The sequence below is a fragment of the Callithrix jacchus genome, chromosome 4, assembly GCF_049354715.1.
Source record: "Callithrix jacchus isolate 240 chromosome 4, calJac240_pri, whole genome shotgun sequence".
NCBI lineage: Eukaryota > Metazoa > Chordata > Mammalia > Primates > Cebidae > Callithrix > Callithrix jacchus.
This window is the reverse complement of record NC_133505.1, coordinates 91,643,575-91,665,099: the sequence shown is the minus strand read 5'-3', so window position 1 is coordinate 91,665,099 and position 21,525 is coordinate 91,643,575. Positions and strand designations below refer to the sequence as shown.

Here is a 21,525-nt window from a genome sequence, read left to right as displayed (position 1 = left end):
TTCATGGTTGTGTTTTCCACTGAGGGGCCAACATGGGTTTTATGCAGAATGGATGACATTTGAGATGTCATTTTGGGGTAATAGGAGACTGTTACCCGGGATGGGTAAAAAGAAATTACAAAGCAATGCTTACGCTCGGGTTGGAAACCTTGAATTTGTACTGGTGCTAATTATGGGTTTTTTCCTAGTAGTATTTACCGCCCCTATACAGGGGTGGAAAATGAAACGAGTGTATTTACTCAAAATAGGTGAAGGAAAATGGGACTGAGCAAAGTAGTGCTTTATAATCAGCCCCAGTTTTCAGGATAAGACTGCTAGAGACTCATTACTTTTTACATTATAATGTGAAATTAATCATTAAAACCTTAAGTAAAAATGGAAGTTTTTGGCTAGGTGCAGTGGCTCATAAGCACTTTGGGAAGCTGAGGTGGGTGGATCACTTGAGGTCAGGAGTTCAAGATCAGCCTGGTTACCAAGAGGGTGAAACCCCATCTCTACTAAAAATACAAAAATTAGCCCAGTGTCTTGGCTCATGTGTGTAATCTCAGCTACTTGGGAGGGTGAGGTGGGAGGATCACTTGAACCTAGGAGACGGAGGTTTCAGTGAGCCAATATTACATCACTGCACTCCAGCCTGGGAGACAGCAAGACTTCATCTCAAAAAACAAAAAAACAAACGAAACATACATGGTACGTTTCAGCTCGTTGCACTTACTCTCTGTCCAAGCTCAAATTGTCCCTTTTTTAGCCTGTAGTGCCACTTCTGCTTGGCTCTTGGGCCATGTAACAATCCTGTTTATGCTTAGTTTCCTTGTTGTCCAATGTGACACAGTGTTCTTTGCTTATCTTGCATACTTCCTGCCCAGCCACTTTTCCAAGAAGAATGTGAACATTTAAAACAAAAACAAAATTTCAGGACCCCAGTCACACCTAAACCAGCTTAATCAGAATCCCTGGTGAGGATAGGGCCCGGATACAGACAGGGTCCCCAGAGTGGAGTGCAGAGGTGGGATCTCAGCTCACTGGAACCTCTGCCTCCTGAGTTTAAGTAATTCTCCTGCCTCAGCCTCCTGAATAGCTGGGACTACAGTTGTGAGCCACCACTCAGCTAATTTTTGTGTTTTTAGTAGAAACAGGGTTTTGCCATGTTTGGCCAGGCTGGTGTCCAACCCCTGACCTCAAGTGATCTGCCCACCTTGGCCTCCCAAAATGCTGGAATTACAAGCATGAACCACCACACTCTGCCAGGATACAGTATTTTTTAAAAAGCATGCCCAGCCTTGGATGGAAAACCACTTTAGGAGAGTATGCTGCCTTATCAGGCTCTGTAAACACCTTATCTCTGCACAAGGCTGGGACTTTGAGTGAAGTACTTGGCTGAAGCTCTCATTGCTACATGGTGGCATTTCTTTCTCTCCTGTTTAAAGCTTGTGTTTCAGAATTTTGACCTGAATGCATCTGTGTTGAAAGCCTTGCTTGGTCTGTCATCCCAGGTCTGTGTCAGTCCCTTTCCTTGGCTGTTTGTTGAGTTAGGGCTCATTGCATGCCTCTGGGAAATAAGTTAATTGATAGCTTGCTTAGAGTCTTAGTACTTTCCCTTGCCCTTATAATGAATACCAAAACATGTGGCCTGCAGAGTAGACTATGCACAGCCTTCAGTATAGACTGCTCAGGCCCCCTCTTGGTTCCTGGAGTCTGCCATGCTTCCTTCTACCACCAGGCCTTTGCACATGCTGCTGTCTGCTGGGAATGCCTTGCCTTTCCTCATTACATAGTTCTCCTCTACTCATCTTTCAGGTGCCAGCTTGACTGTCTTTCTCGGGTAACTTCTCTGACCTTGATATACCAGATCAGCCCCCATGTGCTGACTTTGTCTCATTGGTAATATTTCTCTACCTTCAGGACACATATCAAGACCCAGAAGTTGCAGTTTTGCATTTGTTGTGTGATCATTTGATGCATGTCTCTCTTGAGCCTGACTCTTTGGGGTTCACATCCTGTCTCCACCAGTGTTAGCTGTGGGACCTTGAACATTCATCTTTGGTCCCCAGTTTCTTTTAACTGCAAAACAGGGATGATATAATACTTTCACCTACCTTGGGAGGTGGGGACGAAGATTAAATAGGGTAATTTGTGTAAAGCACTTAGAACAGAGCTAGCTACTAACAGTAGAGAATCTTGGCAGGTATTACTGATGATTACTGCAGGGGACCACAAGCTCTATACAGTCAGGGGTCATTCTGTTTGTTTAGATTTGTATGCAGGGTGCTTGGCATATGGATGGTGCTCAGGAAATATTTGTTGGATGAATGAATGAACTGGAGATAATAGTAATACCATGTTTATAAAATTCCATTAGGATATAAAATAATGCAAGTATATAAGTTCTTGGTAGCATGTCTAGCTCATACTAGGTGGTCAATAAATATTCAATGCCTGAATGAGGAAAATGGGGACAATAGTAATACCAGCTTAGGAGGTTGTCGTGGGGATCTAAGGTAAACCTGTAGTACAATGTACAGTGCCTAGCACATAGTAGGTGCTCAGAAAATGTTTGTTGAGTAAATGAATTAAGTGGGGATGAAGGTAACACCAGCTCCTAGGGTTGCTGTGGGGATAGATAAGGCAGGTCGATAGCTTGTTGTATTGTGGTTGCGCCTGGTAGACACTCTGTTGAATGAAAAGAGAGGAGCTGCTATGAGTTCCTTTCTCCTGGGGCTTAGGAGAGAATCCTTTTGGGGTACAGAATAGTATGGAGCCGTCACTGGTCCTCTTGAAGGAAGAACGGGCAGCTGACTACTCCTTGCCAAGCTCTGACCTGGATGAAAAGTTGAATCATTCCTTTCCCTCTTCCTCCCTAACCTGTTCTTTCTTTCCACTAGAATCTTTGCCCAGAGTCCAGCACCTCCTTCCTGTTCAGGATCACCTTCTGGTGGATCACAGGGTAAGGCTGGGCCCCTGAGACCTCAAGAAGGTGGTGGGGAATGAATGAATGAATGAACAAACATGCTGACTCCCCGCTTGACTTCTCTCTCCTTCGTTCTTCTGCAGAGTTGTCTTAAATCTGCCTGTGCTGACCATGTGGTCTTGGAGACACCAATATTGTCCTCCCAAGTCCATCACCTTGAATCTGATAAACCCATGAGCCATGAGCAACTTAAATATCTGCAGAAGGCTTGGCCTGGGACAGCCGTACACTGGACTGCTCTTGCTTTAGCTTCAGATTTGGGTTTTTATTTATTTGTTGCCTAAACATCATATTCAACCTGACAGATTTGGGTTTTTAAAATATTAGGTATAGTTACTATTGACATTGTTTCCCTCCCATCCTTCACTCCTTAGAAATATAACACTGACTCACCATAGGAAGCGTGGATTTTAAGAACACATGTGCAGATCAGTAGTAAGGAAACACCCAGAGGCAACAGCTGTCACCATTTTAGTATGCCTCCTTCTGGTCTTCTTTTCATTTTGAGATCAAGTCTTACTCTGTCTACCAGACAGGAGTGCAGTGGTGTGATACCAGCTCACTACAACCTCTGCCACCTGGGTTCAAGTGATTCTCCTGTTTCAGTCTCCCAGATACCTAGGATTACAGGCATGTGCTATCGTGCATGGCTAATTTTTGTATTTTTAGTAGAGACAGGGTTTTGCCATATTGGTCAGGCTGGTCTTGAACTCCTGACCTCACCCACATCAGCCTCCCAAAGTGCTGGGATTACAGGTGTGAGCCACCATGCCCAGCCACCTTGTGGTTTTTTTTTTTTGTCTGTGTGCATCTTTTCTGCCCATTGTCAACATCTTATTGGGGATTATTTGAAGAATCTTTCTTTCACCCTAATGTGCATCATCTTTTTGGTTTTTTTGGAGACAGGCATTTGCTCTGTCACTGAGGCTGGAGTGCAGTGGCACAATTGTAGCTCACTGCAGTCTTGATCTACTGGGTTCAGGTAATGCTCCTGCCTCAGCCTCCTCAGTACCTGGGATTATAGGCATGCTCCACCATGCCCAACAGATTTTTCTCTTTTTTGCTGAGATGGGATTTTACCATGTTGCTCAGACTGGTCTCCAACTCCTCAGCTCAAGTGATTCTTCTGCCTCAGCCTCCAAGAGTCCTGGTATTATAGGAATGAGCCACCATGCCTGGTCTCATTCTTCTCTTTATGAACTTTTTACAAATATCTTTTTAAAAGATTAGATGTTTTAAATAATTTCTTCAAATTACTATTAAAGAGTGTCACTGGAACCGTTGATGTAATTTGTATATGAATGCAGGACACCAGATACGTGCTAATAACATTCATTCTTGTTTTGGAAAATTGTGCTCCAGTTACATAAGAGTATGGCCTGGATCGTAAGGGGATAACCTGTTTTTTAGGGGGGTAAAGATATGTAGAGCCTACATCTTACCTTTTTTTTGGGGGGGGGTGAGATAGAGTCTTGCTCTGTTATCCAGGCTGGAGTGCAGTGGCATGATCTGCAGCCTCTGCCTCCTGGCTTTAGGTGATTCTCCTGTCTCACCCTCCTGAGTAGCTGGGATTATAGGCATGCACCACGATGCCTGGCTAATTTTTGTAATTTTATTAGAGATCAGTTTTCACCATGTTGAAAACGCATGGTTTCACAAGGCTGGTCTCAAACTCCTGACCTCAGGTTATCCACCCACCTCAACCTTCCAAGGTGCTGGGATTGCATGTGTGAGCCACTGTGCTAGGCCTTTAACTGTCTGAATGGTTTAGAAAAAGATGGTGTGTGTGTGTGTGTGTGTGTGTGTGTGTGTGTGTGAATGGATAGAGATCGAATGTTACTGTAAACTTGGCAACATGTTAGTAGTGGTGAGTTGAGTGAATTCTTAGTATGATTTGAGTTATTTTTTCTATAACTTTGAAATTACTTTAAAACAAAAAATGAAAGTGTTTAACTTTTTATTATAAAAGTGTTCAGTTGGCCAAGTGCAGTGGCTCACACCTGTAATGTTAGCACTTTGGGAGGCTGAGGTGGATGGATTACCTGAGGTCAGGAATTTGAGACCAGCCTGGCCCATGTGGTGAAACCCTGTCTCCACTAAAAATACAAAAATTAACCAGGCATGTTGGTAGGTGCCTGTAATCCCAGCTACTTCGGAGGTTGAGGCAGAAGAATCCATTGAACCCAGGAGGCTGCTGTTACAGTGAGCCAAGATTTCACCACTGTACTCCAGCCTGGGTAGAGTCACATAGAAAGACTAATATAACAAAACTCAATAAGCTTATCACCTAGATTTCACGATTGCTAATTCTTTGTCATGTCAGCTTTTTCCCCCTCCTTCAACCTATTTTTTTGGGGGGTTCTGGCTCTCTTGCCCAGGCCATAGTGCAATGACACAATCATGGCTCCCTGCAGCCTCCACCTCTTGGCCTCGAGCAAGTCCTCCTACATTAGCCTCCTGAGTAGCTGGGACTACAGGTGTGAGCCATTATGACTGGGTAATTTTTTTATTTTTACTTTTTGTAGAGACAGTCACCCAGTGTTTCCCACACTGGTCTTGAACTCCCGAGATCATTAAGTTTTTCTATCTTGGACTATTGAAGTGCTAGGATTAGAGGCATGAGCTCCTGGTCCTGGCCCATATTAGCCTTTTTTAATGTAAAGTTTTAAAAATTTGGCAGGGCATGATGGCTCATGCCTATAATCTCAACACTTTGTGAGGCCAAGATGGGAGGATTACTTGAGCCCAGGAGCTCAAGATCAGCTTGGGCAACATAGAGAGACTCTGTTTCTACAAAAAATAAAAAATAATTAGCCAGTCAAAATGGCTCACACCTGAGTAGTCCCAGCTACTCAGGAGGCTGAGGTGGGAGGATCACTCTAGGCCAAGAGCTGGAGGCTGCAGGGAGCTGTGATCATGCCACTGCACTCCATCCTGGGTGACACAGCGAGACCCTGTCACCGAATGAATGAATGAATGAATGAATGAGGCCTGTAATCTCAGCATTTTGGGAAGCTGAGGGGGCCAGATTCACTGAGCTCAGAAGTTTGAGACCAGCCTGGGCAACACGGTGAAATCCTGTCTTTACTAAAATACAAAAAATTAGCTAGGTGTGGTGACATGTGCCTGTAGTCCCAGACTTGCGAGGCTGAGGCAGGAGAATTGCTCAAACCTAGGAGGCAGAGGTTGCAGTGAGCCAAGAACATGCTACTGCACTTCAACCTGGGTGACATAGCGAGACTCTATCTCCAAAAACAAAAAAATAAAAAGTACATGATTGAATGATGAAAAAATGAATTAGAGCCATCTTGATTATTTTCCTCCTAAATCTTTTTTCCCTATATTTATTCTATGCACCCCCCCAAAAGAAAGCCATTTTTCCTTTACAACCCAGCAGAATGGACTGTAATAACCTTACAATATGTTCAAACGTCTATCCACATTCAGACATCCCCAGCTGTGTGGCTGCCTTTGTTCACAGTGGGCAGTTGTGCTGGAGAGGGGTGCAGCATCGGCATGCTTGTGGAATGAGTGAGCCCCATCCTCCTCCTCCTCATTGACTCTCATTGCCTAACTCCCTTGTGTCTTGGCCTCAGGTTGATCATCCGAGGCTACCACCAGCCCCTGGAGAGCAGTGGCCTCTGGTCCTTAAACAAGGAGGACATGTCAGAACAAGTCATGCCTGTTTTGGTAAAGAACTGGAAGAAGAAATGCACCAAGTCTAGGAAGTTAGTGTGTTTCCTTGTCCTTAGAATGCTCTGGTTCCCTCCTTTCCGTCCCTGTGGCCTGAATCCAGGCTGCAGCCCTGGCATTGCTGCTTGTTACTAGCTTTGTGGTTCTCGCTTCTCCTCCAGGCCTGTTTGTTTTTCTGTCAAATGGGGTAAAATCTCACAAGTCATTAAGGCAACTGAGTAGAAAAGAAGACAGAAGCTGGGCATGGTGCCTCACACCAGTAATTCCAGCACTTTCGGAGGCCAAGGCAGGTGGATCACAAGGTCAGGAGTTTGAGTCCAGCCTGGCCAACATAGTGAAATCCCATCTCTACTAAAATGCAAAAATTAGCTGGGTGTGGTAGTGAGTACCTGAAATTCTAGCTACTTAGGAGGCTGAAGCAGAAAAATCACTTGATCCCAGGAGGCAGAAGTTGCAGTGAGCCAAGATCACAACACTGCACTTCAGCCTGGGAGACAGAGTGAGACTCCATCGCAAGAAAAAAAAGAAGAGAGAAAAATGCTGCCCAAGCAGGCAGTTGATGCTATTTGCCATGGCATGTGACTGTCCCTCCTAGAGTTAGTCTGACTTTTTTTGTCAATTCTGAGCATCTGGCATCCCGCATGTTCCTGCTGTTTGAAGTGTTTCTTTCCAACACATTCCGCTGACCATGTATGTTTGTTTAGCCAAAGAAGCCCCATTTGCTGGTGATTTTGCCTGTACTGGATTTTAGATTCAACCCCCTATGTAAGGTGTGCCCCACTGTACCACCTCTGTCATTCTTTTGGGAATCCAGTCAGGGCCTCCACCTTAACTCTTCAAATCAGATACCATCAGTTGCACAATACATTATTATTGTGTGTAACAGTAAGAAAGCAAAGTAACTGCCAATTTAACAAGGACATAAGATGCATCCCGAGCCTGGACAAGCTGGAACGTGAAATTGCAAGTGACATGTGGGCAGTGGATTGTGACCAGGGGGGCAGTAGGGTGGCTGTTTTTGTTTCTGTTGCCTGTTCTGGGGTAAGCTTACTATGGTAAGCTGTGACAGAGCCAGCCTAGTGCACTGGATTCTCCACAGACCTGCTGGCCTTACAGAGAAATCCCCAGACCCAAGCTCAGTTCCTCATTCTATTCCAGGGATGCCCAGGATACAGGCCTTCAGTCATACCCAAATGGTAGGTGGAAATCTGGGACATCCATGGTGCCAGCCACTAGGACATCAGCAGAGGACCCTGGTGGGAGGCTGTTTGGGAGAAATTGTCTTGTGGGAGATAGATAGAGCTTGGGCCTCCATGGCTGAGCATTGTACAGAAATGGCCCATGTCCATGACCCAGTTGAAGGTCATTGACAGGCAGAGATTGGGTCCCTGTTTATTACATGGATACAGAACTAGTAGGATGGAAGGATGGACGGATTGATGGATGGATGGATGGATAGATAAATGATAGATTGGTAGATAGGTAGATACTAGGTGGATAGTGGATGGATACATGATAGGTGGATAGATAGATGACAGATAGATGGATGATTGATGATGGATGAGTGGATGGACTGAGGGTGAGAGGGGATCTACTAGGGAAACTGGATCATGTGATTATAGAGAAGTCCTATGCTAGGCCATCTGCAAGCTAGAGAACCTGAGAAACTGGTAGCATGGCTCAGGCCAAGACCAAAGATCTCAGACCCAGGGAAGCTGATGGTGGAATTCTCAGTCCACAACCAAAGGCCTGAGAACCTGGAGTGACTGGGGTAAATCCCAGAGTCCAGAGGCTAGACAGCCTGGAGTTCTGATTTCCAGGGGCAGGAGATAATGACATCCTGACTGCAGAAGAGAGATCACATGAATTTACCATTTCTCTGACTTTTTCTTGTGTCTGGACCCTCTGCTGATTGAGTGGTGCCCAGTCACATAGGGTAAGGATGGATCTTCCTTATTGAGTCCACTAATTCAAATGTCAGTCTCATCTGGAAACACCCTCACAGGCACACACGCAGAAATAACACTTTACCAGCCATCTGGGTATTCCTTATCCCCCTCAAGTGGACCCCTAACATCACCTATCACCTGGATTCCTTCAGCCTTACCTGCAGTGTTCTCCCTGCTATTAAGGCCACATTTGTAGCATGGACTTCAGCATTCATCATCACCAGTGCCTCTGCTGATCACCTGGCTTGGCTTCCTTTCATGGAAGAAGGATGCCCACGGTTGTGTCCCCTGGTGCTTCCCTGGCAAGCAGGTTGTTGGAAACACCATGGGAGAGGCAGAGCCTTGGGAGGAAAATGGACTTTGAATCAAGAAGCTCCTCCACTGATGTGGCTTTTAACTCACTGAGCAGGTAAAATCGACTGCTGTTTTTATGCTTAGTGAGGTTTAGTTACTGGGGGTTCAGGAAGTGGAAAAAAACACATACACTCTTTTTCTTTTTCTTTTTAAACAAAGTGTTGCTCTGTCACCAGGTTGGAGTACAGTGGCATCATCTCAGCTCACTGCAACCTCCACTGCCTGGGTTCAAGCAATTCTCATGCCTCAGCCTCCCAAGTAGCTGGGATTACAGGCGTGCACCATCATGCCTGACTTATTTATTTATTATTTTATATATGTTTTTTTTTTTTTTTGAGACAGTTTGACTCTTGTCACCCAGGCTCGAGTACAGTGGTGCAATCTTGGCTCACTACAATCTCTGCCTCCTGAGTTCAAGTGATTCTTTTGCCTCAGCCTCCTGAGTAGCTGGGATTGTAGGCATGTACCACCACACCTGGCTGTTTTTGTATTTTGAGTAGAAACAGGGTTTCTCCCTGTTGGTCAGGCTGGTCTCAAACTCCCAATGTCAGCTGATCTGCCTGCCTTGGCTTCCCAAAGTACTGGTATTATAGGTGTGAGCCACTGTGCCTGGCCTTTTTAATTTTTTTTTTTTTTTTTCTCTATAGAGACAGGTCTCACTATGTTGCCCAGACTGGTCTCTAACTCTTGACTTCCAGAGATCCTCCAGCCTCAGCCTTCCTAGTAGCTGGGATTACAGTTGTGATCCACCAAACACGGCTGAGTTCTGGTTTATAACAACCCAGGCTGCCCTGGGGAAGGTGGATATTAGGGATGAGAGTGAAGGCAGGGAGACCTGAGTGGGGATCTCAAGGCCTGTCCATGAAGTTCCTCCATGCCTCACTGGGAGCCTCCATTTTCTTTATTTTGACACAAGGTCTGACTCTTTTGTCCAGGCTGTAGTGCAGTGGAACCATCTCAGCTCAGTGCAGCCTCCATTGGCTAGGCTGGAGTGATCCTCCCACTTCAGACTCACGAGTAGCTGTCTCTATGGGCACATGCCACCACACCTGGCTAATTTTTTTTTGTAGAGATGGTATCTTGCCATGTTGCCCAGGTTGCTCTTGAGCTCCTGAGCTCAGGCAGTCCACCTACCTTGGCCTCCCAAAGTGCTGAGATTACAGGCATAAGTCTCCATTTATTACCCAGAGCATTTTCTGAAAATTCAGTGAGATAAATGTCATAATAAGCTGTGCCCTAGTCCTGAGTAAGTGCTGGGCAGGTTTTAGTTGTACAAGTTGTATTTATTCATTGCTACATTTCTATCTTGCCAGGGAGGGTGTGGTGAGAACTGGCTCATTGGACTTGAAAGCAGGCCACCTGAAAGGGCTGGCTTTGTGAGTACCTTAGTGTTTAGGGATGCTCAGCTTGGGACCAGGGTGTCATTTGCTAGAGTCCTTGATAGATGGATCGCTTGCTTTATTCCCAGAGGCATAAGCCAGATCTGGCACCTGTAACCCCTGTAGAACTGGAGATAATGACAAGAACAACCTTGTCTTATGCTGGAATTTCCTGGTGTGGCTCTTGACACCCAGATCCCTTTAGTTAACCAGAGAAGAAAATGCAGCCTGTGTAGCTCTGGGTTGCTGGGTTTCCTAGGCTCAGAGACCAAGTGAGGGAGGCCTGGGCTTGGGGTCTGCATGGCTTCTTGGACCCCTTTACGACCTTTGTTCACCCCGAGTGACTTGCTCTCAAAAGTCAGGTGTACCAGGGCACGGTGGCTCACGCCTGTAATCAAAGCACTTTGGAAGGTGGAGGTGGGAAAATCACCTGAGGTCATGAGTTCGAGACCAGCCTGGCCAACATGGTGAAACGCCATCTCTACTAAAAATACAAAAATTAGCTGGGTATGGTGGTACTTGCCTGTAATCCCAGCTATCTGGGAGGCTGAGGCATGAGAATTGCTTGAATTGCTTGAAGCCGTGATGGCACCACTGCACTCCAGCCTGGGGGACAGAGTGAGACTCCATCTCAAAAAACAAAAAAACAGGTGGGAGCAATCTCCCTGCTTCTACCTTTGGGTTTGAAAACCCAATGCTTCATTGGTTTGTGTGTAATAGTTTTATGTTTTCTTTTTTGTGTATGGCCTCTTAGAGCCTAGGGCTATTTTGAATTGTGGTTTCTGCTGGAGTGACTATAAAATGCTTTGTGACTCTGGAAGAGTTTGGCAGTTTTAGTTTTTTTTTTTAAGTTAGACATAGTTACCATACAGTCAGCCACTCCCTTCCCAGACATCCACCCAAGAGAGCTGAAAGCATATCTTTTTTTTGTTTTTGAGACGGAGTTTCGCTCTTGTTACCCAGGCTGGAGTGCAGTGGCGCGATCTTGGCTCACCACGACCTCTGCCTCCTGGGTTCAGGCAATTCTCCTGTCTCAGCCTCCTGAGTAGCTGGGATTACAGGCACGCGCCACCATGCCCAGCTAATTTTTTGTATTTTTAGTAGAGATGGGGTTTCACCATGTTGACCAGGATGGTCCTGATCTCTTGACCTTGTGATCCACCCGCCTCGGCCTCCCAAAGTGCTGGGATTACAGCGTAAGCCACTGCGCCTGGCCAGAAGCATATCTTTATAAAAGACTGGTGCAGGAATGTTCTTATCTACTTTGTTTGTGATAACCCAAACTGGAGGTAAGCCAGACATCTATTAGCAAGTGAACAGACAGATTTACCCATTATGTGCATCTGCACAACTGAATACTAAGTTATGTACAAGAACACACTATTGGCTGTTCACAGTGGCTCATTCCTGTAATCTCAGCACTTTGGGAGGCTGAGGTGAGTGGATCACCTGAAGTCAGATTAAGACTAGCCTGGCTAACATGGTGAAATCCCATCTCTACTAAAAATACAAAAATTAGCCAGGTATGGTGGTGTGTACTTAATTCCAGCTACTCGGGAGGCTGAGGCATGAGAATTGCTTGAACCCAGGAGGCCAAGGTTGCAGTGAGCCAAGATGGCACCACTGCATTCCAGCCTGTGTGACAGAGACTCCATCTGAAAAAAAAAATTTTTTTTTTTTAATTTTTTAAAAAAAAGGATGGTCATGTTGGCTCATGCCTGTAATCCTTGCACTTTGGGAGGCTGAGGCAAGTGGAGATCAAGACCAGCCTGGGCAACACAGTGAAATTCCGTCTTTACTAAAAATACAAAAATTAGCTGGGCAAGGCTACTTGCACCTGTAATCTCAGCTACTTGGGAGACTGAGGCAGGAGAATCAGTTGAGCCTGGGAGGCAAAGAGTTCAAGACCATCCTGACCGACATGGAGAAACTCAATCTCTACTAAAAATACAAAAAATTTTGAAGAGAAGACACAGAGTTCATCAGTGCACCCTGGTGAAGTTAAGGGACTAGGGTATAAGAAGAATGTGATTTACAGGCAGAATGCAGGGGCACTGGAGCTAGAAATGATCTTAGGGAACATGGAGTCACAGAAGAGCAATGAGATGCCATTTCTTCCTCAACTCCAGTTCACTGGCAGCAGTCAGCTGGAGGGCTGCTTGGACATAACTCAGTGGGAAAGAACGCCATGAGTGACTGGGTGTCTGCTGTGTTCATGAAAAGGAAGGGAAGGGCCCAGTATTTGACATGCTTGAGATCTAACCTTATCATTTTCCATATGACAAAATCTAGAGCCAGGGAGGTGAGCTAACCAGCTTCGGGGTCACACTGTGAGCTGGCAGGAGAATGTAGCAGGTGACCTGACTCTCAGAAGAACATTCCTCTAAGCTAGGGGCTGGCCAAAAATGGACTGAGGTCCACATATGGTTCATGAGCCTAGCATGGATTTCATTTTTTAATTTTTTGGAGAGAGTCTTGCTCTTTTGCCCAGGATGGAGTGCAGTGGTATGACCTTGGCTCAACACGACCTCCACCTCCCAGGTTAAAACGATTCCCATGCCTTAGCCTCCTAAGGAGCTGGGATGACTGTCATGCTCCACCGCACCCATCTAATTTTTTTGTGGGGCACAGAGTCTCACTCTTTTGCCCAGTCGGGAGTGCAGTGGCATGATCCTGGCTCACTGCAACTTCTGCCTTTTGGGTTCAAGTGATCCTCCGGCCTCAGCCTCCTGAGTAGCTGTGACCACAGGTATGCACCCTACACCCAGCTAATTTTTTTTTTTTTAAGTACAGACCAGGTTTCACCATGTTGGCCAGGCTGGTCTCAAACTCCTAGCCCGAAGCATTTCACCTGCCTCAGCCTCTCAAGGTGCTGAGATTACAGGCATGAGCCACAGCGCCCAGCCAGATTTTATATCTTTAATGGTGAAAAGTCAAAATAATATTACATGACAGGTGCTAATTCTGTAAAATTTAAATTTTATTCTTTCTAAATACATTTTTACAGGAACATAGTCACCACCCATCAATTTCTGTATTATCTAAGGCTGCTTTTCCACTACATGGGAAGAGACAGGTATTTGTGACAAAGACCAGATGTCCCAGAATGCTGAAAGTTTCTTACTCCAGAAAATGTTTCTTACTCCTGCTTTCTTCCAGTGTCTTTTAAACTTCAGTGTCCATACACACCACCTAGAGATCTCGTTACAATTCAAATTCTGTTTCAGTGGATCTGGGCTGAGGCCTAAAATTCTGCACTGTTAATAAGCACGAGGTGATGCCATGGCTGCTGGTCCATGGACCACACTTTGAATAGTGAGGATCAACTCTAGTGTGTGTCTACATGTCGACCTGAACCAGCAGCAGCAGTACCTGAGGATGTGTTAGGAATGAAGATACTCACACGTACCTAGACCTGCTAAACTGAAAATCTGAGTGGGGCCCAGAAAGCTGTGTTTAATAGTAACAAACTGTCAGCCAACACAGTGGCTCATGCCTGTAATCCCAGCACTTTGGGATGCCAAGGCAAGTGGATCACCTGAGGTCAGGAGTTTGAGACCAGCCTGGCCAATATGGTGAAACCATCTGTATCAAAATATTTTTTAAATTAGCTGGGTGTGGTGTTGCATGCCAGTAATCCCAGCTACTCAAAGGCTAAGGTGAAAGAATCGCTTGAACCCAGGTAGTGGAGGATGCAGTGAGCCAAGATCATGTCACAGCACTCCAGCCTGGGAAACAGAGTGATATCCATCTCAGTCAATCAATCAACCAACCAAATATATTAAGCTATCCAGGTGATTCTGATGCAGGCTTGAATTTGAACACCACCTCCTGCAGGTCCAGACTCAGAGATTTAAGGTAAGCCTAAGAAAATTCAGTGTCAGCATGAGCACGCTTTCACAAATGCTAAAAAGGCTAGAACTTCCTTAAATATTCCACCTGCAACTCAGCTAACATGAAGGAGGTGGTAGTTTAATAGATAAGTTTCATATTTATAAAAATGTTTAATGCTGGTTGACAGAAAAATTTGTCAACCTGACCAAGAAGGAATAGTTGTAATGAGCACAACATTGCAAAAAGAATGACACAGTTAATAATAAAAAGACAGAAAATACATGGGGCATCATCTAAAGTCATCCTTCACCATTAACTCTTTTTAACTGTGTTTAAAAGGGAATTTCCGTAATTTATATATATATGGTCTGCTGATATGTGGACAGCTTTGCAAAATGGTAAGTTGCACTTTTTTATTTTTTTGAGATGGAGTTTTGCTCTTGTTGCCCAGGCTGGAGTGCAATGCCATGATCTCAGCTCACTGCAACCTCCGCCTTCTGGGTTCTAGTGATTCTCCTGCCTCAGCCTCCTGACTAGCTGTGATTACAGACATGAGCTACCACACCTGGCTAATTTTGTGTTTTGAGAAGATACAAAGTTTCATCATTTTGGTCAGGCTTATCTCGAACTCCTGACCTCAGGTGATCCACCCCCGCCTCTGCCTCCCAAAGTGCTGAGATTACAGGTGTGAGCCACTGTGCCCAGCCTGCACTGTTGTCTTTAAACTTTTCAAAGTCAGCTAGGCAGGGATAGATCTGTTATCATATGCCAGGACAGGGCACCAGAACACTCAGTGTAGCATGGATCATGATAGTAAAAAACAGGTAACAACCTGTTTTTGCAATGAATGGGAGAAAAGATAATGCCAGGAGGGCAGATCCACATGCCAGACAAGCATGTATCATGAACACAAATGAAGCAAGCCAGGCATGGCAGTGGTGTACCTGCAGTCTTAGCTACTTGGGAAGCTAAAGCAGGAGGATTGCTTGAGCCCAGGAGTTTGAGGCTGTAGTGAGCTATGATCACACTACTGTACTTCAGCCTAGGGGATAGAGCGTGACCCCATTTGAAAACCAAAACTGAAAAAAAAAGGATGAGAATGAACCCAGATGATATACTATTAACTACACAAAGAGAATTATGATCCCATTTAATTCTGTCAAAATATGTATTAAAAACCTATATGCTTATGCATTTTCTTCTAAAAGCATGCACAAAAATCACTTTGGAGGAGAGGAACTGATGGAAGAGAAGACAATATACTTTTTATTTTATATCTTTATGATTTGATTTTTTTTTTCCCCTACAGTACATGACAAGTATTTGTTCAGCACCTGCTGTGCATTGTTTTATGTACTAAGGATACAGCAGCCCACCTGGAACTGACATTCTAGTGGGGAAAGAAAACAAAATAAGTGTACTTTAAAAAATTCTTCTAATTTTTTTTTTTTTTTTTTGACAGGGTCTCACTCTGTCACCCAGGCCAGAGTGTAGTGGCTCAGTTTTGGCTAACTGTAATCTCTGTCTCCCAGGTTCAAAGGATTCTCATGTCTCAGCCTCCTAAGTAGCTAGGATTATAGGCATGCATCACCATGCCCAGCTAATTTTTTTTTTTTTAAACAAGTCAGGGTTTTGCCAGGTTGGCCAGACTGGTCTGGAGCCCCTGGCCTCAAGTGATCCACCTACCTCGGACTTCCAAAGTGCTGGGATTACCAGTGTGAGCCACCAGACCCAGCACAAAATAAGTAAATTTTAGAGTGTGTTTAGACCATGCCATATTTGTGGTCTAACCACACTTTGATATGTGGTCCACAGGACACTTACAGTCCACACTTTGTGACCAGTTGGTGATAACATGAGGAGGCAGCACCGTAATGTAGGTCAACTATGGCACCAAGTGTGCCATTCAGCTCAGCTACATTTTTTTTTCTTACAAGGCTTTTTTAATGCAGGAAGAAGAAGGTACTTTTTTTCATCCTGGCACAAATGCCTTAGCCTGCTATGTTGGCCAGGCTGGTCTTGAACCCTTGGCCTCAAGTGATCTGCCCACTTTGGCCTCAAAAGTGCTGGGATTACAGGTGTGAGCCACTGTGCCTGACTGCCACCTGCTCATTTATAAAGCCTTCTATGATTCATTTGCAGCTAAGATTGAGAATCCCTGGTGCAGAGTGCCTCTGCGAGTCCAGGAATGATCTGCATCCCCTGCTTCCCTTCCAGGTGTGTCTATGCCTCCCTGTGGCTGTTTCTGTGAGAACCTGCATTTTGGAGTTCTGCTTTTATTTGAGTCACCTGAGCCTGTTTCCACAGTCACCCTGATCATGCTGCTGGCTGCATATTTATCCCTTTTGTATCTTCCATCCTGGGTCCTCTCCCATCTCTTCTGGAGTCAGTCCTTTCTTGCCTTACATTGTGCTGCTTTCTCTCCTGACACCAAAGAATGAGGCAGCCAGTGCAGAGTGGGGGCTGCAGTCATCATCATGATTGAGGTATTGTAAACCAGGAAAGAGATATGATCTGTTTCAACACAGCACAGTGTCCAAGCACCCTTGATAAATGTTGGCTGTCATTGTCATTGTTGATGTTCTGATGATTGTTGATGCTGGGTGGATTCTTCTGGGGCAGATACCCAGCTGCCCAGTCCCTCAGTGTCCTTATCAGGGTCCTTCCCTAAGTTTGCAGCTAAGGCATCTGCCAGGGCTGGGGTCTCATCTGAAGACTCAACTGGGGAAGGGCTCACTTCAAAGCCCACCTTGTTGGCAGAACTAGGTTCCCCAGTTGTTCAAATGTTGAAATATACTTTCTTATTACTGTGGAAATAGCCTGTGCCCCACATACCTTTTACAATGAACTCTTGGGAGCTCTCTGTGATATGGACACTAAAGGGTTAATTTCTGGCACTACAGGGGTCCCTGGGCCTCTGCCTGTTGGACAATGCCCTTGTCCAACTGGTTATCTATTTTGACTATCACCTCTTCGAGCAGTACTTGGGAACCAGGGGGCTATGCCTGCAGCTCCTTGCATCCTGATCCTGGGAAAGTGAGCTTAACACAGCAGAGATACTATTATCTGGGCTGGGTTTTACCCATCGCTGCTGGTACAGGATGCTTGGGCCCAGGGCCCTCAGTGAATGGAGCTCTCTGCATAGCTGCAAAGCACCTTTCCTGCCCCAAGGGACTGAACTCTGATACCACCTGGCCCTCAACCAGTCAGCCTGTTTATGGCCTCTGCAGAGTAGCTCTACTTTCTGAGCACCCTGGCTGTCCATTGCTCTACCGTCTCCTCCCTGAAGTGGACAGTTTTTCTTGCCCTTGCTTTAAGCATCTGGCTCATATAACTCCCCTCCCCTCCTTTGTCTCTTTTTTGCCAGGGGTCATGGGCATCAGCAGTCCAGGAAAGGAAGCAAAGCAAATGGAGAATGGCATGCTGGTGACAGACAGTATGGGGAAACAACTACAGAGGTAAGTGGCGGGAGGTGGTGTGACTCATACAGGCCTCATGATTTCACCATCTGCCCATACTTCTGAAACTCGAGTTCCCTACATGGTGTGGGTCTTTGCTCACATCACTCGGGGGGGTGCGCTGGAAGGTTCAGTCTTTGTGAAGCAGCATTCAATATAAAACTATCTCAAGGATAGGAATGGAGGCTCATGCTTGTAATCTCAGCACTTTGGGAGGTCATGGCAGGAGGATCCTTGAGGCCAGGAGTTTGAGACCACCATGGGCAATATAGCAAGACCCCATCTCTACAAAAAAGGAAGTATCCTCATGTTTGATTATAGAGGACGTTTTTAGATTCCTGGGGATTTATAGCATATGCAGTATGTTAACCATGCTAGCTTTTAAAAATAGGCTAAGTCGGCTGGGCATGGTGGCTCACACCTGTAATCCCAGCACTTTCGGAGGCTGAGGTGGGTGGATCACCTGAGGACAGGAATTCAAAACCAGTCTGGCCAACATGGTGAAACCCTGTCTCTACTAAAGATAGAAAAATTAGCCAGGCATGGTGGCAGGCACCTGTAAATTCTAGCTACTCAGAAGGCTGAGGCACAAGAATCATTTGAACTTAGGAGGCAGAGGTTGCAAAGAGCTGAGATTGCACCATGGCACTCCAGCCTGGACAACAGAGTGAGACTCTGTCTCAAAAAAGCAAAAACAAAGAAACAGCAAAAGAACAACAAACATTGACAAAGTCAGAACCTAAGCATACTGGACCTTGTGGATTTGAGAAAGGATGGTGGACCTGCAGTTGCTATAGGGGTCAGAAGAGGGCAAAGATGATGTGGCCTATCACTGTGCCTTGGTACATGTCGCTTTTGCCATTGTTATCATCTTACACAGCCTGCATTCTAGTGGGAGATTCCAGGCAGTGCATGAGCACAGAAGGATATAAGATTTTCATCCAAGATGCTAGCTTGGATTTGTGAAGCCCTAGGTCATGAAGCAGGAAGGCCCAGCTTCCCACCTGAATTGTAGATTTCATCCAGAGTTGGTTCTGATTCTTCCCTCTGCTGCTCCCTGAAAACCCACACTCGCTTTTGGATTTGAGGGCCACTTCCACCTCACTTGGCCTTAACCAAAGACCTTTGCACAGATCTCATGGGCAAGGAAATGTTACCCACCCCAAGCCCTAGATCAAAGAGGGGAGGTGCTAGAGGTTTATTTGGCCTTCAGGAAGTATTTTCAGGGGACACAGTTTTGTGGGTGCAGTGATGAATACATGGGGCTCTTGACCTCAGGTAGCTTGTAATCTTGTTCAGGAGATAAGTAGGTAAAGGAAGGCACAGAAAGTTCCATGGCAAAGAGCCACATCTGTGTTTCGCATGGCCTCCACAATTTCTTTTTTCTTTTCTTCTTTTTTTTGAGATGGAGTCTCCCTTTTGCACAGGCTGGAGTTCAGTATGCAGTGGCACCAACTGAGCCACTGAACACAAAACTGTGGGCATCACAGTCTGATGTTCTCTGGTGTCTGCATAAAGATGATGACCACTAATGTACAGAAAGTCCTTTTTTTTTTCATTTGAGACAGGGTCTCACTCTGTCACTGAGGCTAAAGTGTAGTGACACAATTATGGCTCACTGCAACTTCTGCCTCCTGGATTCAAGCTATTCTTCTTCCTCAACCTCCCTAGTAATTGGGACTACAGGTGCCTGCCTCCACGCCTGCCTAATTTTTGTATTTTTATTAGAGACAGTTTCACCTGTTGGCCGGGCTATTCTTGAACTCCTGGTCACCAATGATCTGCCTGCCTTGGCCTCCCAAAGTGCTAGTTTTACAGATGTGAGCCACTGCACCCAGCCAAAAAGTGCTTTCTGAGTAACATGCTTGCATGAAAGAGAAGCCAGGGCAAGATCCTACCCCAACCTCCACCACCTTTGTAAAACAAGAAAATTGAATGAACTACATACTTTGCCCTATTTTTTCATCATGTTACATATTTTGAAACTTTTTCATGTTTCAAAGATGATCTAAGATGTGCCCTTTCTGTTTTATCTTTTATTTGAGATCAATTAGAATTGATTGATTCTAATTGATCTCAAATTAAAAAAAAAAGCACGCACTTTTTGCGTATCAGTGGTCATGGGCTTTTTGCAGACCCCCAGAGATCATCACAGATTGTGTTTTCCACAGGTCTCATTTCTGCCTGAGACATTCCCTTTCTCTGGGGACCTATAACCCTGGGGAATGACATGGCAGTGGGGGTGCACATGTGCACATGTTCATATATATGTTTACATGTGTGCCTGTGCAGTTGACATCCTTGTGCTTTACTTCTCCAGATAGCTCAGCAGCTCCTTCTCCTATTGCAGGGACATCAGCAGGCACCACAATAGCACAGCAGAACTGCAGAAAGTCGAAGCCAAGAAGGGGGAGACTTGAAAGTTGATGGAGGCTGGCAAGGCACCAACAGGGCAGGTGAGATTTGCTCCTTCATTGATGATGGTGGCTACAGCTTACAGAGTGCCCACTGTGCAAAGTGCCTTGTCTATAATACACCTGTAAAGGTACTATTTACTGCACCAGAAACTGAGGCCAGAGAGGTTTAGAGACTTACCCAAGGTCACTGCTGGTAAGCAGCAGAACTGATATTAGAACCCTAGCAGACTCTAGGGTTGGTGCTTGTAGTCTCTGCTCTATTGACTGCCACATTGACTTGAGCACTATATCTCATTAGCTATAGGCAACCTGAATGCTTTAAATTAGAGCTTTCTGCAACGTGGGGTTCAGTTGTGCCTGAAATGGTTTCAGGTTATGTGTGAACACATTCAATGGCAGACGAGTGTTTATTTCTTTTTTGAGACAGAGTCTGTCACCCAGTCTCGAGTGCAGTGGTGCTATCTTGGTTAATTACAACCTCCACCTCCCAGGTTCAAGCAATTTTCCTGCCTCAGCCTCCCATGTAGCTTGGATTACAGACATTTGCTACCACACCCAGCTAATTTTTGTCTTTTTAGTAGAGACAGGATTTCACTATGTTGGCCAGGCTGGTCTGGAACTCCTGGGCTCATCTTCCTTCCTTGGCCTCCCAAAATGCTGGGATTACAGGTGTGAGCCATTGTACCTGGAGTGTTTTTCATTTCTCATTTAGTCCTTTTGATTATGTTCCTGAGAAAGTCTCAGTTGGGTCCTAGCCTGCTTTTGGTACCTAACAGCCACTAGCCTCTCTTTGTAACAACGAGAGTGGGTTTTGAGCTCCTAGTTTTATTTATTTTTTGTTTTAAAGATTGTCTATTTTTTGGCAAGTGTTAATAATTCTCTATTTATGGTAGTGATCCAAAGTTTATTTTTAAAAATAAATGTGATTACATTTTTTAAAAACTAGGGAATGCAATTTTTAATGTAGGTAAAAAAATAAGCATACAGATAAAGGAAAAAAAAAACCATGAAAGTGGTAGCAAGAAAGTGAGGCTGGGACACTTTCTTTTAGATCTGCTCTGTTGTCATAATTAAGAGAACTAGAGGAGCAAGATCAAGCAAATTTAAAAGCTAGCAGAAGACAAGAAATAACTAAGTTCAGAGCAGAACTGAAGGAGATAGAGACACAAAAAAACCCGTCAAAAAAATCAATGAACCCAGGAGGTGGTTTTTTGAAAAGAACAAAACAGATCACTAGCCAGACTAATAAAGGGAGAAGAATAGATGCAATAAAACATGATAAAGGGGATATCACCACTGATCCCACAGAAATACAAACTACCATCAGAGATTACTAAAAACACCTCTTGGAAATAAAACAGTAAATCTAGACAATATGGATAAATTCCTGGACACATACACCCCTCAAGACTAAGCCAGGAAGAAGTTAAATCCCTCAAGAGATCAATAACAAGGTCTGAAATTGAGGCAGCA

At 45.0% G+C, this 21,525-nt stretch overlaps 1 protein-coding gene across 13 annotated transcripts in view; it reads left to right on the top strand.

The window, feature by feature from the left end:
* Positions 1–21,525, top strand: part of LOC144576428 (uncharacterized) — a 110,818-nt gene that overhangs the window by 40,271 nt on the left and 49,022 nt on the right. For 5 of the 13 annotated variants that reach the window (XR_013534375.1, XR_004741931.3, XR_013534374.1 and 2 more), the window contains exons 2-5: positions 2,883–2,944; positions 6,565–6,696; positions 17,545–17,635; positions 19,986–20,091. Coding sequence is in view for 4 of the 13 variants with exons in the window: in XM_035296290.3 (XP_035152181.1) it covers positions 2,883–2,944; positions 6,565–6,696; positions 17,545–17,635 (285 nt within the window). In the remaining 9 variants the exon portion in view is untranslated. Of the gene's footprint in view, positions 1–2,882; positions 2,945–6,564; positions 6,697–17,544; positions 17,636–19,955; positions 20,092–21,525 lie in introns of all 13 variants that reach the window. The other 8 variants (XR_004741925.3, XR_013534373.1, XR_004741922.3 and 5 more) reach the window with 2 other exon arrangements.